General features: G+C 38.0%; 1 protein-coding gene across 3 annotated transcripts in view; it reads right to left on the bottom strand.

Moving 5' to 3' along the window:
- Positions 1-2113: 2113 nt before the first annotated feature.
- LOC117307253 overlaps positions 2114-17468 on the bottom strand; it is a 38225-nt gene continuing 22870 nt past the window's right edge. The window contains exons 3-11 of one of the 3 annotated variants that reach the window (XM_033791941.1): positions 12568-12591; positions 9942-10014; positions 8837-9053; positions 6811-6962; positions 6290-6465; positions 5468-5671; positions 4845-5223; positions 2500-2675; positions 2114-2321 (exon numbers count right to left, since the gene is read on the bottom strand). In XM_033791941.1, the coding sequence (XP_033647832.1) occupies positions 2241-2321; positions 2500-2675; positions 4845-5223; positions 5468-5671; positions 6290-6465; positions 6811-6962; positions 8837-9053; positions 9942-10014; positions 12568-12591 (1482 nt within the window). In that variant the 3' untranslated portion in view covers positions 2114-2240. Of the gene's footprint in view, positions 2676-4844; positions 5224-5467; positions 5672-6289; positions 6466-6810; positions 6963-8836; positions 9054-9941; positions 10015-12567; positions 12592-17468 lie in introns of all 3 variants that reach the window. The other 2 variants (XM_033791942.1, XM_033791944.1) reach the window with 2 other exon arrangements.

The raw sequence follows: 17468 nt of genomic DNA, 5'->3' as shown, positions 1-17468 counted from the left end.
ATACAATATTTGTGTGATTGTTATAATTTGTTATGTTTGGGCGATGATGTAATATTCTACCAATAAGGCATATAGGTGGTTATAAACTCACGGTTTATGATAGCCACGGCACTGTTCAGAAAAAGACAAAGATTATCAATTTTGGTGTGCAGTCGAAAATATCAACAGTTTTAGGAAATTTTCTCGCACAATGTTCTTGCGAACTTTTTGGAAGTAATTGGTAACAAGTTTATCAAAAACCAAGTTAAGAAGCAATCTTTTCAGATTATAATTGTCTATTTTAGTCGCACCATGGTTACACTAAAAACCTTAGGATAGCTCATTGATGATTCATTGAACGCAAACCCTGAAAAACGCCCTCTATTGACCAATTATTTCATCATTTTACTTAACACTGAGGAATAGTGACGGGGCTGATTTCTTATTTGAAGACTTGCTTCCAATAAACTTGTTGGAGCCATCGGTTCCAAGCAAACCTGTTTCTTTTATATTTAGTGATTGAAGTTTTATTGTAAATAACGGGAAAAGTAACACCCATAAAGGTGACACCCATATTGAACACGAAATGAGAATGCAATAATATCATATACAATACACATACACACCAAGTACTTTAAGTCTTCTCTCAACATTAAAATGTTGAGAGAAGATAAGGACAAACCAAAAACTGGGCTTTTGTTTTCATAAGTCTTTCTTGCTGGCCTGTATGGCACATCTCCACAGCAAAATTGAGTCAAGGTGAGGTGTTTAAACAGGCAGCGGAAATATTACCAACAACTTCTTCACCGTTTAAAGTGGAGAAAACAAAAGTAATACATGTATATTGTAGAAAGGAATACACAATAGCATTGTTTTATTTCAAATAAATAACTTTTATTATTTACCATCGGTTCTGCACATACTACACATGTCACCTATGTGCACTTTATGTACTTTGTATAAAGGTTGCAGTGTAATGGACGGATTCAAGGTATAAAAATACAAATTAGCTCATCAGTATCTAAAAGTAATTATTAATAACTCATGAAATTACCACCACCAGCTGTCATAAATATACAAGTGACAAATTGTTTAAAGACTTGTTTAAAAAAAGACATTGAGAGAAAAAAATAACCGGCATTATAAAATACTCTTTGTGACATCACTTGAAATGACCATACTGGTATTTTGTGGCCTTCGGGAAGTCCAGGCTCTGTGGCTCTTTTGTAAAACTAGTGATCCCACAGGTTACATTTTTTTGTTACCTTACTGGAAAACCAGAAAACAATAAAATCTAAACTAAAAAAACAAAAAACGAATAATTAAACCAAACCTAAACAATATTGGGGCTGTTTTTGGTTAACAAACTACCAAAGTTTTTACCTGTTTACTCATTATTCACTCAAATTTATGCCATAAATCAAGTTCAATGATATCTGCTTTTTGTAATGATGTAAAAAACATGGTTTCAGAGATGTGCAACTTTTTAAAAGTTACTAAATTTATTAAGAAGTTATTAGGAAAAATATCTTACAATGAATTTATTAGAAAAATAAATTGCTGGTAAATTATACAAAAGCACCAAATACAAATATTGACATTTTTACACATCAAATAATACCTGAGATGAAAGAAAACGGTTTGCAACTTTTTTTTAACTGCGCTGTTTTAACAGTTTTAATGTTTGCTGTTGATTATGAATTTGAATTCATAAATACCTCAGGCAATTTCGCTATTCCTATTGGTGGAGAGCGCGTCACGTGGGGGTGTTTAAACCGTTGTTTATAACCGGTTGTGAGCGGAGACTCCGCGCTAGTCTTGATGCAAGACATTTCTTGTTATTGGCGTTGCAGGCGCTGTTGGTGAGTTGGCCGCGCTGTGTGTGAAAGGGCACCAATGCATTTTCTTCGTGATAAAAATTTTCCTGGAAAATCTATAAAAAAAATTGGAGCATTTCAAGGGCACCAAGGCAATGACCAGGGCCCTATTTCATAGCTCCGCCGAATTCTGCGCTTAGACCATGATTCCCCGCTTACGTGCAAGCGCTGAATTTCTGCGCTAGCCTTGTAAGTGTAGAATGCCTAGTAACGTGAAGTACGCATGCGCAGAAGCCGTGAAATATGTTTGCCTTAAGCACAGAATTCCCTGCTTCCGTAAGCGCCGATTCCGTGCTTACGGTAAGCAGAGCCATGACATTGGGCCCAGGGGGAATGGGATGGAGGCATTCGCCGCTGATGCCTTTGTAAAGTATCAGGCCTGCGTCACGGCTTCCCAGCAGTATCCGTAGCTACAATCGGCTTCCACATGAATTCCTGGCCCTGTGCAAAGTCTCCTCCCCCCACCATGTGAACAGCCGGCTTGTAGCCTTCTAAGGGCACCAAGGCAATGACCAGGGGGCATGGAGGCAATCAGCTTCGTTGCCTCCGTATCAGGCCTGCATTACAGCTTCCCAGCAGTATCCGTAGCAACAATCGGCTTCCACATAAATTCCTGGCCCTGTGCAAAGTCTCCTCCCCCCACCATGTGAACAGCCGGCTTGTAGTCTTCTAAGGCAGTCAGACTTAGTGGCTGCCAGTCCTTCCTAGCTGTCTGGACTTTACGCTCCGAGCGTTGCCGTCCGTCACTCCTTGGTTGAGATGTTAGGGAGGATGAGACCGCAGGGGCTGTACTTGAACGAGTCTTCCGCAGACTTAGAGCTGGAAGTTGAGAAAGAATAACAAATATTGGATTGATGTTCTGGATGGTAGTAATATGAATGATGATTTATTCTCTCAAAGTTGCATGGATACCATTTGTTAACAATACACCCTCCCCATAAAAAAACCCTAATAATAATAATAAAACAAATATTTAAATAAATAAATAAATCAATCAATTAATCAATCAATGAAGATTTTAACATTAAAATTATGCTGTTTACAAGCTTTTAATTTGTTACTTATATCGAAATAGTCATGGGTACATACATTTAATAAATATTTCTTTACGTAAAAACCGAGAATCCAATACTTATTAAAATCAAACTTAATACAATTATTGGAATGTTACAGCACTGCTCTTTCAAACCTTCAACAATTTGAAAACCAATATACACATATTTATACATCAAGAAGATGGCCTTAGCTTTAGATCATCAGAAGCATTGACAAACACAAACATTAATCCATCTACATGTATATGGACAAGAGAGAGAGAAAAGGAAGGTATTGGAAAAAGAGCAGGTAAAAAGAAGCCGATGGAGAACTTTTGGGACACTAGGTGGCAGCAGACTAACCAGGTAAAAACCATTGTTCTTGGTAATGCGGGCACACTCAGAACATTGTAAACAATGGAAAGTCAACTGGTAAGTCTGTCTCCTGCCACTTAGCGTTTCAATGTCTCCCATAACAAATGGTGCCAAATTGGCAAAGTATTTTGGAAGTGAATAACGATAGATCCAGTAAACCATGCAATAGGACAGGCTGCATAGTAGATAGTGGCTTGAGGTAAGGCTAGCTGTGCAGCCACAAGCTTCAGCCATTTTGAGATATGGTGGACACAATCCTATACTACAACAGTAAGGTTTGGGTAAGTTTGTCTGGATGTCGGACACTTCCTACCTTTGCCACTTCGTACCCTGGACACTTCGTACCTTCGGGACACTTCGTACCGTAACCAAATTGATCACTTCGTACCGGGGTGGGGTACGAAGTGACCATCAGCTGAGTCACTTCGTACCCTTAGCCGAGTCACTTCGTACCTTCATTAAAATGTGATTCCTCAATATTTTAATGCTCTTTGAGATAAAAATTAATAATACATAATGAACTATGATTTTTGTTTGAATATTATGTGAATGTCCCAACAAAATAGTAAGAGTTGGTTTGATTTGCTTTTATTTCATAATTATCCGATCACAAAGCACAAAATAATCATAAACGATGCAGATATCCCGAATTAGTACTAAGGTGGGAAGTGTCTCGTGAGAAGGTACGAAGTGACTCGTGAGAAGGTACGAAGTGTCTTGTAAGAAGGTACGAAGTGTTCAAGGTACGAAGTGTCCAAAGTCACTTCGTACCTTGAAAAGGTACGAAGTGTCCAGGGTACGAAGTGGCAAAGGTACGAAGTGTCCTGACACCGTTTGTCTGTGTCAGCCCAAACCACCTAGTACACTCTAAACAGTGGCCACCCTATCTCAACATTAAGGCCTATGGGTACACTTGGGTTAAAAAGACATCAAATGAACAACACATACATATTGAGTAACTCTCTGCAGATATTTCAACAAACTCAAGTACTTTTCTTATAACAATGAAAATCTGTTACATCAGCAGTTTCCAAACTATTATTCACATCGTGGACACAAAGAAAATGGGTAGCCATGATTTGTGGGTACAACCAGTGTTCAGCTCTGAAAAATGTTGGTTTGGTCTCAACTTTGAAAACAGCTTACTCTGCTGGAACAGTATTATTTTCTCCTGAAGACAAGCCGAGTATACTGATCCAAAAATCAAGATCAAACCAGCTCTTTTCAGAGCCAACACTCCCTCAAAAGATTATTGTTACATGGTTGTACCTGCAAGTTTACTATTATTTATAGTTTATTGATAAATGACAAGGATTTACTTGGGTGTTATGAAAACTAAATATACCATAGACCTTTTTGCAATTACCCATTGCGCAAGCACTAACTGGTGAATGATGTGCATGAATGTCTATGAAACACTATTGCATGTGTCTGCTGCCCTCTACTGTTTCCAAGTAACCCAATAATGAATGTTAACATTGATCTAAAAGATGCATTTCCTGAAACCTCCCCCAAGAACCAATGTTATACCACCATTTGATGAAGTATTAGAGATAGGTTATTTCGGCTAATCATTTACCTTGTTTAGTCTCCGGCTCACCATCTCCAAGAGATGCCCTCGTCATCACCTCTTTCCCAGGTATAAACCTCCCAGTAGCATCCCGCTTCTGATCCCACCTCTTGCGGAACTGTCCTGGGACAGTGGCCGCCTCCTCTGTGAGAAACGACAGAGGTTTGGCTTTCTCTTTAGCAGCCTTGGGTTGATCATCTTTAGGGATGTCAGGAAGTGAATCCCAACTCATGGAGTCGTCATCGTCATTAGCGTCGTTGTCACCGTCTCGTTGAGGTCTGCTGGGGGTAGCTGGAAGGGTCTCTAAAGGAGGAAGCTGCTGGGGCCAGGGGGAGGGAACCTCTCGAAGCCACTTTTTGTAAGTAGGTTCGTCTTCATCAGAGTCGTCCTATTCAGAAATGTATAATCAGTTATTTAGTTGAGCTTCTAATTTTAATCAACTAATAAGAGAATAATTAACGGTAAGGAGGTCTTAAAAACTGTCTGAATATACAACAAATTCATGCAGATTATTATTTAAAAAACAAAACAATGTAAAGGACCAGCGCACATGAAAAAGAGGCATTGAAAACTCTTGATAAAAGCTGAAGGAAAGGCTGTGTAATGAAAACAAAATCTTATAACATCTTTACCTCATCAATCCAAGATGGATGATATCGAAGCGGTCCCTCTGTTCCCTTCAGATTATTATAGTCTGGTATCGGATTATTGAAGAGTAAAACGGCTGCTTTGTCTTCGTTGGTCATGGCTGCTCGATACATCAGCTCTACTTTCTTCTGGACGTCTTTGACTCGTTGGTGGTAACTACCATCTTGAAGCTTCTCTCCATCTGGAATCTGGACGTCAAGAACACAAGATTTAATTTTTTAAACTTCAATATTTTTTTTAAAGTACAACAAAACAAAGGCTTTAAAATTTTAAAGTGGTACAATAATATTCAGCCGATAATATTTGTTTTCAATCAACCTAATTTCACATTGCAGTGGAATCTATACAAAGACAACATGCAGTCATCCATAAATGGTTCCAACTTGAAGTCACACAGTCTACAGAACTGAACGAGGAACCACTTGGTTGCATAGAACAATGAAAAAACTTGATTCAGTACAAAGCTAAAACCAGAGTTGCCCATAAAGATGGTGTATGAACAAGTGGAAATAAGGTTCTTAATATCAGGAGATCTGAAGGTTATGAGACACCTCAAATAAAAGCCAAAGCAGTCTCCATGCAGAACAGCACCTTCAGTTCAACTATTAAGTAACTCATTAACAAATAAGCTATCTACAGTCTAAAGAATAATTTTGAAGCCCAAGAAAAACAACAAAAAATATCTGAAAATCAGGGTGGAAAAATAATGAGAAATATCACTCATCAACTGTTAAAAATGAGTTGAGGAGAAACTAGTTATACAATTCTGTTTGCCTTATCTTTCAAAACCCATCATTTAATCTTACCCCTTCCTCGCTGTAGAAGCTTCTCTTAGCGACTGTCTTATTATGTGTCAGACACTCTCTGACGAAGGCACCATAGGCTGCCTTGAGCTCCTGAGGGATCTTAGAATCAGCTTTCTGAAGCTTCACCGTCGAGTCATCTCTTAAGGTACCCCAAAGGGCATTCACGCCTGCACGACCTGCACACAAGTAATAATAATAATAGTACGATACATTAATATGGCGCAAGAATTCTTTTTAAAGACTGTCGGACTTGTTCGATGTTGAGTTATTGGCCCCATGTACAAAAATAAAAATAAAAAGGGGGACTATGGCTGGTGGTCTAGTTTTAAATTTTATCTCACAGTATTTTTTATTATCATCTTCCTATACTGTGCAGAAAGCTCCTCTGGAGTATACTTGCACATTGGTTGTGGTGCAAACTAGCAGGTGCAGACAAAACTCAAGGCAACACAAATATCAGTATACATATTTCTAACATTTCGAGCCTCTATCATCTTGATTAATTTAGTGTTTATCTGTACCTCCTTGTTTTTGAAGTGACTGAGGAACTGGAATCACTTTCTTTTGTTCTGGTTCAAACCTCGGTCTCAAGAAGTAGGCAGCTTGCTTTGAACCAAAGATCTTCTGAAGGTCTTGTTGATAAATAAGTGGCTCACCATCTTCCTCCATGAACCTGTAAGGACACAAAATTCATCTGTGACTATAGTTACAGCTGTATTACACAGTGTCATTAGTAGAATTTGACAACTCCGACTAAACTTTAAGCCAGTGACCGCTTCTGATTTTGCAGAAGCGGTCAGAGCACACTGACCGAAACGCAAAAAGCAAAAACAACGATAGTCACAGAGCAATGTCAATAGAAGAGTCGCGTTTAAACCCTTTGCATGCTACCATTCATTACGCACACTATTCCCTGCCCGCTGGAATCTTTTTGCACAATCATTAAAATTACACACATCTGTACTCGAAAGCATTTGTCTGTGTGAAGGAATTATTTTATTGCAAAATGCAAAATAAGCTAAATGTAGAGTATAATACGGACAACCAGGTAGTTCAAACAGAATTGAATTCGGGTACATAATTTATTAAATACACACTTCCAAAGCACGGCGAAAAATGTCCCAACACCATGTTCTACCCTGTTTCCCTCCTTGCATAGGAAAGCTGCCGAAAAACTCGGAAAATACAAGATTTTTTCATGAAAAATTGTCGTGTATTCGTTCGTAACATGTCCTCTGTGTATCGAAGTGTATAAAAAAGTACCCGGATGGATGTCAGGGGTCAAAAGAAAGCTCGATTGTGTGCAAACAAATAGCACGTTGTGTTGGGCGCAAATATGCGCCCACAGCAGTGAGGGAATCATTGTTGCGGGCGCAAATTTGCGCCCGTAGTACGCAAAGGGTTAATACGTTGCACATGGTAAAATAATTTTTGTCTCACTGAGGAGAAAATTACTTTCATGAAATTCTTTTCGTTTCTCAAAGACTGTAGCACCTCCAGTTAATAATGTAGGGGAAGCTTTCTACCATCATTGTTTTTAAACCTAGTAAGTTTAAGTAATCTGTTGACATTTGTGTTTTATGCCGTTAAAACAAAAGTTATACCCAAACTCTTTAAGACAAGAAATAAGTATGTTAAGTACCCCCTCTATCTCATCCAGGACTAAAGTTTAGTTCCCATTTCTTTAAGGATAACATGCCCCCAAGAGGTTTAAAGAGTTTGGGTACGGTTTGTAAGACACAAAATACAATGTCCACAGATTTACATTTCACTTACACAGTTTGAAGATAATGGTGGTTAAGCTTCCCTTTAAATATTACTTACTGAGATAATGAAGGTTTTGGAAATCATTTTCCTCTCAGGAGCAGTATTATTTTAGCATGTACAACCTATTTTACCAGTACTGGTATTTACGAGACTCTCCTGAAAACATCGCTCTGTGATTGTCTCCATAGTTTTCTAAAAAAACTTGATGACTAATGAAGCTGAAACTTCTATTACATACATCTTCCTTCACAGTGAGACGGGAATCATGTCATGACCAAAAACTTGATTCACAAAAGGTATCAAAACCCTTTAAAGGCAGTGGACACTATTGGTAATTACTCAAAATAATTATTAGCATAACACCTCACTTGGTAACGAGTAATGGGGAGAGGTGGATAGTATACAACATTGTAAGAAACGGCTCCCTCTGAAGTGATGAAGTATTCGAGAAAGAAGTAATTTTCAATGAATTTGATTTTGAAACCTCAAGTTTAGAATTTGAGGTCTCGAAATCAAGCATCTGAAAGCACACAACTTTGTGTGACAAGGCTGTTTTTTTTACTTCATAGTTATCTCGCAACTCTGATGTTCAATCCAGCTCAAATTTTCACGGGTTTGTTATTTTATGCATATGTTGAGATCCACCAAGTGAGAAGACTGGATTTTGACAATTACCAATAGTGTCCACTGTCTTTAACCACAAGGATCACCTAGTCGCCTGTCACCTTCAAGGTGTTTGTATATAGTCTAAGACTAAGAGCGTCTGATAATCAAACTGACCTATCCCCATTCTCCTCTTCTTCCTCGTCACTACTAGACACGACAGACAATCGGCCGTGAGCTTCCCCACGCTGCAGTAAGACGCTACGCTTTCTGCTGCCCAGAGCTGCGGTGCTCCCTTGTTTACCCTCGGTGGGTTCCAGAGACGTTTGTTGCAGTTTGGCTGCGAGCTTTCGTTCTGCGCGACGTTTTGTTCGAGCTTCTTTTCTTTCACTTTCTGTGGAGGGAATAAAATACAGATTTGTAAAAATAATTATGACATAACATTAAACAAATTGTTTTTATTCAAAGTGCATCCCACATTTTTTTTTATCAATTGAAATTAAATTTAAAAAACTTAAAAACTCCACTAGAAGATAATTCTGTTCAAGTACATAATTAAGATAGATCTATCAGATACATCTTTCAAACTTGTGCATGTTTTATAGGGTTTGATTTCACCACTAGACTTGCAGGAAAACACTAGTGAAGAGCGCTACGAGTTTGAGATCGGCATTCAGTTTGATAAAAGTGTAGAGAAGTTTTACAAACTTATGTTATCAGTTTTTTGTTATGAAGTCACTGTTTACAAACAAACCTTTAAAAAACCTGCTCTATTAGAAAAGGCAAATTGTACAAATAGCCCTAAAGTTGGATTTGGTTGGAAATTTTTGCAAGAATACAATACATAATAATAAATCATAAATTTGTGCGGAATTGTTTTTTTTTATATACAAAATACATCAAAAGGAGTTGGAAAAAAACAAATGAAATCAATGGTTTTGGGAAAATAGTTGTCAGACATTGAACTTGTGCAAGTTTAAATAGATAAGGTAGATAGGTTTGTGTAGTAACAGATTCCAAGGCGCCAGTAAAAGAAATACTCGGGTGCAAAAAAACAAACATTGCAGCATTTTGAAACCATGAAAAACATGGCGGCATTTTGCATGGTTTCATAAAATGAGAACACCTTTTGCGAAACTCCTAGTCTCATGTCAACCCTTGAAAACCAGTGAGTATTAATAACCGATTTGCTTCCACCTTCTACCTCCCCTCAAAATAAATAATGTACAAGGTCAATTTAATCATCATTCTCAGAATATAATTCAGCGCTACTTTAAATTACCCAGGTCAATTTTGCCTCTATTTGTCAACGCTTCCTGTCGTTGTCGTCGCTCCTGACGTTCGGCCTCAAGAATCTATAAAAGGGTAGAAGGAAATAAAAAAGTGAATTTAATTTTTGTTTCATACATGGGTTAAATTGGTGGCTGTCTGAGAGACATTCTTCTGCATGAGTTGAACAATTACATATTAAATAGGAATCACCCAACGATGGGCCTTTCTGCAGTGAGGATGGGCAATTGCATGGCCGTCAAGTGAATGGCAAATAAAATGTGAACATATGTCATTGGAAGATGCGCACGCATTTTGGTTTTTGATTGAAGGTGGCCATATTACTTTGAATATTTCTTCTTATGTTCATTTTTCAATGGTTAGGAAATTTAATTTTCAGATAATCCTCCCAACAAAAGCTTAAATTTCCACATTTTTGGGGCGGGTACCACGCATTGTATTAATTATCTATAGGTCAAAATTGTTAACACTTGATGAAGCACAGTTTGAGCAAAATTAATCAAGTCAACAATTGTTTCCACCTGTATTCTAAAATAGTCAGGACAGAAGAAGTGACCTTTGAAAAAAATATATCAACTTTTACTAGAGCAGAATTTATTAAAGTTATTTATAAAATTTGCCGACTCTTGTTCTGATTTACCTTTGTGAAAATTAAATTTACATTAAATTATATTTCCTAAATATTTAAGGATGGGGGGGGGGGGAAGAAGAAACTCTACCCCCAGCTTGACTGATAAAAAAAATCATAATTTTATCTGGCCTTGAACTACATCTTACGCCATGTTGAAATGCCAGCGTCTTTCATCCAGTGGATTACACAACCAACGCTACCGTTAAACGAACCTTGCAAGAGGCCGACGCTTTAATGCATCAGGCTCCCCATGAGACAGGTTTTTGCGTGTGCCAGAGTCCGATTTTGATATTGTATATGGAGAAAAAAACACTCTCCCACCCCCATCCCCTCTGCAGACGACAATGACAATTCTATGATCTAATCAAATTGAATATGTATTTCTAATATAGACAAGAATATATACATGCCAAAGTATGACTTTGGAAGTTGAACGCATACTGTATCCCAATACTATCCAGGTCAACTCTATTTCATGATGTTTCACCCCTTCTGTGGGCCAAAATGTATAGAGCATGTAAGCATAAAAACTTCCTTAGCAAAGAAATATATTACTCAGCAGAAATAGGTTACCAGCCAATTATACCACTGTTTGCATTGCTGCGACTGGTACCCAACTCAATTCTTGCTTAGCAAAGATAATTGCTGAAATTTGGTCCTGGTCGCCTCCCTCCCTCCCCTAAACGTTCCACCCCATGCACTCTAGGCACAACAAGGAAGCTAAAACCTAACCTTAATCATTTGTAAGTGTTCGAGAGATCTAAAAATGGCAAGCAGTTGATGGTAATAAGTGGATGGACACTTAAAAGATCGGAGGTATATTAGGAAGTGAAGGTTACAGAGTGTTTGTTCAATATAAAGCAGCCTGGATCATTATACGGTGGTTAGAGTCAATTAACCCTTAGTGTGGTTTCAATCCAGAAGGTGCAGTGTGTTCACAGCAAACAATTAACAACATAAATATCGCCATTGAGATGATATTGTGCAAAGGCCAGATGGAAACTATTCAGAGAGGATAAATGGAGGTGCAATGGAGTAAGAAGGAGAACAAAAAGACAATTAGCCCTTCCCAGGAAATATGCTAATTACATTCACACAGGCATAGAGACACAATTGGACGGCAAATGGCATAGGGGTGTGCACTAGGTAGATGCACAAATGTGCACAGATCACGCCTGCGATATACCCTCATTTTGCCAACCAGTTCGTGAAAAAGTGTTATTGTGACATTTGTTGATATCCCCCTTTTAGATTTTGGAATCAAATGTGGAAAGGACTGAGCAACACAACCGAAACTGACAAAATACCAGTGCCAGTTTCAACCGGCCCTATCCAGGTACCCTCTCCATTACTTTAGTATACGAGTCACACAAAATTGGTTCCATCCTAGATGCCCCAACTCAACTATCCCCCGCCCAACACCCAAGAAAAAATGAAACACATCAAGCTACAATAGGGGGTCTACATAAATGTAGGTGTAGCACAAAACCAAACATGACAGTGCAATTCAAACAGACAATATGTATTCATTGGGTTTTAAAAATGTTCTCAACTTTATTTCTGATCGGAATTGATGGATTGAATTTGAATGAGCCGTTGTTAAGAATCTGTTTTGACGCCACTCTTCAAGCAATTGATGGATTGAATTTGAATGAGCCGTTGTTAAGAATCTGTTTTGACGCCACTCTTCAAGCAAAATTTTTTGTGGGCGAGAAATTCTTGGCTCAACATTGACTCTACCATTCCATAGTAGACCAAGCAAGTCTCGTGCGTAGTTGGAACCTTATGTTACCTTTCAAGAACCTTATGTTCTTTGGTACATACAGGAAACGAAATCAGGTACTCTAACTTTCAAATGTGTGCAACTCTCAAACAGTCTGCATCACCCAGGGCCAGAACTGTTTTACAAATTTTGATACGAAGGTAAATCAGTGCCATTTGATGATAAGTGCAATAATTTGTGCAACACCACACATCGTACACTTACTTCTGGTTGGTTATCTATATCCATCTGTAGACGTTTGCGTGTTAAAATGTTAAGTACAGATGTTAGTTTTCTTTTAAAACACATTGAAAATGTTCAGATCTGAAACCAACAAAGTCACTCTTTAGTTTAAAAACAGCAATATGATTAAAGTTACTTCCAGAAAAACAGTGGTGGTTCTGAGAAGATCAAGAAATGGGAAAAGTCTTGGTTTACTCCTAACAAACTAAGACATCAGCTGGAAAATTACTTTCTTTCAACCAATAATCTTTGATTCCATCTACATCTACATTCATGTCAGAGGTTTCCTGAACAGCAAAATAAAAAACCTTCACATAACCAAAACAGTCAATTAATTACAACTTGCTTCTTTTTACAGACTTTCTTGTTATTAATGAAAAACAGTGATTACCCTATTCACAGCAGCCTACTACATCAAAGCCCTTACTCTATGATCAAAGGTTTGTATTTTGTATACTAGGCTTAGTTAAAGGGCAATACAAATGTCACCTTAAAGGCAGTGGACACTATTGGCAATTACTCAAAATAATTATGAGCATAAAACCTTATTTGATAACAAGTAATGGGGAGAGGTTGATAGTATAAAACATTGTGACAAATGGCTCCCTCTGAAGTGGAGCAGTTTTCGAGAAAGAAGTAATGTTCCACAAATTTAATTTCGAGACATCAGATTTAGAATTTGAAATCAAGCATCTGAAAGCACACAACTTCGTGAGACAAGGGTGTTTTTTCTTTCATTATTATCTCGCAACTTCAATGACCGTTTGAGCTCAAATGTTCACAGGTTTGTTATTGTATGCATATGTTTAGATACAGCAAGTGAAAAGACTGGTATATTACCAATAGTGTCCAGTGTCTTTAATCAAATCCCAAACCCTTCAAAATCCAACAGCGTGTTCTGTTTGATTCTGTTGTGACTGAGAACCCCACAAGTTGTTACTTTGTACAAGGTATCAGGAATAGCACAATGAGAGCGCAACAGTTTGTGTGTTCAGTAACCAGAGATGGTGTTGGATTTTGTTGGATTGGGGAGAGATCCTCAGAAATGGCTCAAGGGAGTTGGGGGTCAAGAGGCGACTCTTTATAAATTCACATTAAAAAAAAAGTTGATATAAAAACACGACGGCTGACTGACTGACCACAAAGACTGCTTTTTCATGGTGCTAGACGAGAAAAAGAAGGACTCTAAGCACCAAGAAAAAACAGTTTCTGGAATCAGTTCTGTTTCAACATAATCTTGGGTTTGTCTGCCAGAATATTTGACGGAGAACACTCTGTCCAATCCAAGGTGTTGTCCTTAGACAGAGAGTCCACTGTGCTGTAAATCCTTTGGTGCTGTGACAATCTTCGTCGGGTTCCCTGTCTTCTGCCATTATCAAGCACTGAAAGTGCATAAAAGGAGCCACACTGTCCAATCCAAGGTGTTGTCCTCTTAGACAGAGAGTCCACTGTGCTGTAAATCCTTTGGTGATGTGACAATCTTCGTTGGGTTCCCTGTCTTCTGCCATTATCAAGCACTGAAAGTGCATTAAAGGAGCCACACTATTCCTCAAGCAACCTAAACCTTTTCTCATGAGATGAATTTTGTTGGGAAATTTCTGAGATTTTGATTGACCTTAAGACACTTGAATTCCTAACCAATGTGAAAATAGCTATTTCTTAGGTGGGGAAGACGGCAGAGAGGGGCGGAAAATAACATAAGACCAGAGTTTCATAACAGGAAAATAGCAGCCAATACTAAATGCATTCGGGGCGTCAGTTGGGATAAATTCCCAAAAAATTTCTTGAGATTTTTATCTCCAGGGACTCAGCTTGCGAGCAATATTATATTTTCTTTTTCTGCTCAAGACGTAATGCCACTTCACAGACAACTGTTTGTTTTCCCTGATAGAATCTAAGGCCCTGTCTCCGCAAGTGTATGTACACATTGCCCTCAGAGCTGGCATTACATGTAAACTGAGGAGGAACGATTCAATAAAAAGGACAACAAGATCTTGTCACATTTACTTTGACAAGTGTTCTTGAGAAGAAACTGGGGCCCAATTTCATGGCTGCTTACCACTGAATTCTGTGCGTACAGCACCCTGTAAAGTGCATGATTCGATGAGCAATAAGAATTCCCTGGTAAGCCATGCCATTTAAATAGGTGCAGGTTCTTTCACAGCCCAAAATATATCTTGCCCCCGTTTTCATAAAACTGTGTGTCCCCCCAGTCAATATTTAGGAAGTATCCGCTGACACCCTGTTCTCTTCAAGTACCAAGTCTTAAAATACTCCTCAGTTTTTTTTTAAGAGGATGATTTGTTTTAACAAAAACAGACTGAAATTGAACATTCCTAATCTCAATATTGAGCAACCTTTCCATGGACGCTGTATGCATCACAAACACACCATACAGTCACTCCACACTTACAGTGCTGTGTGAGTTCTACCACAATGAACCCCATGAAAGTGGGCTGTCTTTCCTCTCACAAAGTGGTTGTTTACAGTTCTTTTCTTGTGAAAAAAAAACCCACACAGTAACACTTCAATGGTAAACTATCTTTTCTTATAATGTTTTAGGTAGTGATTTCAGAGACTCAAAAAAGCAATGATGACAATGGCAAATGTTATTCACGGTTTTCTTTGTCGTTTTTGGCAAATAAGCGGCAATTTTGAATATTGTGCTGTTCTTATTTGCAAGTACTTGACAGCTCCTCAAAACATTTGTTAAATTTGAATGTGTAAGTAATTATTCTCTTGCGCCATGCGATTAAATAGATAACTGTTCAATTTAACAATCCTCTCACAGCATTCAAATTCGCCTATTGCTTTAAAGACAAAGTAAACCTCTTGTTTTTGGATTCGCACGACGTTTCAATCCTATATAAATATAGATATATCACTTGTGAACAGAACATTTTGAAAGGTGGTAGTGGAAATATAGAGCGGTTATGTCGTCGCAGGAAAGATAATCTGTAGAAGGAATGCAATCTGAGAAAGGTTTCATGCATGAAACAATGATCGGATTGAAATGTCTTGTAAATCTCTTTCTCTAAAACCACATTTCTTGGAAGGGAATCATTTTTCAAAATGTTATACACTATCAACAGCTGCACTGCTTTTTACCAAGTAAGTTTTCATGGTAATACATTTTTGGAGTTATCACCAAAGGTATATCATATTAGTTGTTTGTACTTGTTTATGCCTCTAAAGAAAGTCGGTTTGGATCTAAAGCTAAGGCCATCTACCCTACTCATCCTTTGGTAATAATATCTATTTTTATTATTATTATTATATCCTCCCTTTAATAATTCGCCTATTGCTTTAAAGACAAAGTAAACCTCTTGTTTTTGGATTCGCACGACGTTCCAATCCTATACCTATATATAGATATAAAACTTGTGAACAGAACATTTTAAAAGGTGGTAGTGAAAACATAGAGCGCTTTAATAAGATGTTTATGTCAGAATCAAGTTTGTGATTATGCAAGTATGTCAAACCTCGCAGTGGATCATCCTTCTCCGAGGAATCGCAAAATTATCAACGGAAAAATCCTACTTTGATTCGACCGTTCGAAGCAGCTTGATTCAGGATGATCCAGCCATAGGGGCAGATTATTTAGGAGAGATCAATCAAAATCCAGCCGTAACAATTGCTATTTCCAGAGCTTCCTTTGAAGGGATCAACTTTCTGACTGACTTTAATGACTTGGTTGTATAAGATGCACTTTCTTTGGACTATTTCGATGTGTATTGTGTATTTATCAAATCTGAATTGAACATTAAATGCTGCTCTAAGAATGTGCATAATATTGGTATAGATTTGTTTGATGTTAGTTTTGCATCGGGGTAAAGAAAAAGTGTTTTTACCCTAACATCGATTTGTAAAACTGAAAAATCCACAGGCAAATCACTTAAGAAGGATTCGAACCCACGACCTTATTGCTCTAGAGCTAGAGATAGCAGAGCTTAAATCACATTGGTGTAAGGGTAAAACAAATTATATAGATCTGTAAAATTGACAAAATAAATGTTCACAGATTTGCACTGAGCCTTTTCAATTGTTAACACGTCCAGTCCTCCTAAAGGTTGACCACTATTGGTTGACAAACCACACAAAACAGGAGCCTAATACAATAGGTCAAAATATTTCTGATCAAAAGAAAGTGCTGAGATCCTAGTAGATATTTCCCTTAAAAATCCACCTCTGTTTTTCCATCTTTATCAATTGTCCATAATGATGTAAGAATAGACAAGACTGTCCTTGCACACATTTCATCGTGACCCACACACCAAGAACCATTAAAGAGAAATTTTGTATGACTGCCATTAATGGAAAAAAGACTAAACACACATTATGATAGTTAAGTCATTTTGTTGAATTCATCTGCTAAGATGATTCAGCGGATACAAGACCTCGCTGTGAAGGACCACCCAGAGGCTCTGATTTCAACTGGTGCTTAGATCTATCCATAATGGGCACTATCCACCAGCTGCAACCAGACCTCAGAGTGGCAAGATGGCGGAGATGATGGCCTTATGTCTTCATCTTCATCCATTACATAAATCAAACAGCGCCCTCAATGAAATGAAAGGAAGAATCGTTATTGGCCGATGATTGTTCGTGCTGCGTATGCATTTCCTCAGCAAAAGCGTTGTTTATGTTAGAGGTCTACTGATCAAGCCTTGGATCCAACTGCACAAATTTGTTGATACTGCGGTACTAGCCAAGAAGGACACACTATAGACTCGTTGCACAACGCGCAGTACTCTTTTTTGTCTATTTTACGAATCCAACACATTCCTTTCAGAAACGCCTTAGAATTCTAAAGCAAAATAAAAGCACACACACACTCAGTTTTGAAAGGAGAGTAACGAAACTTTTTTGTTTCACGTCTTGAA

Source organism: Asterias rubens, chromosome 2 (assembly GCF_902459465.1).
Source record: "Asterias rubens chromosome 2, eAstRub1.3, whole genome shotgun sequence".
NCBI classification, from domain to species: domain Eukaryota; kingdom Metazoa; phylum Echinodermata; class Asteroidea; order Forcipulatida; family Asteriidae; genus Asterias; species Asterias rubens.
Note: the sequence above shows the minus strand (reverse complement) of the source record. Positions and strands in the feature narration are given on the sequence as shown.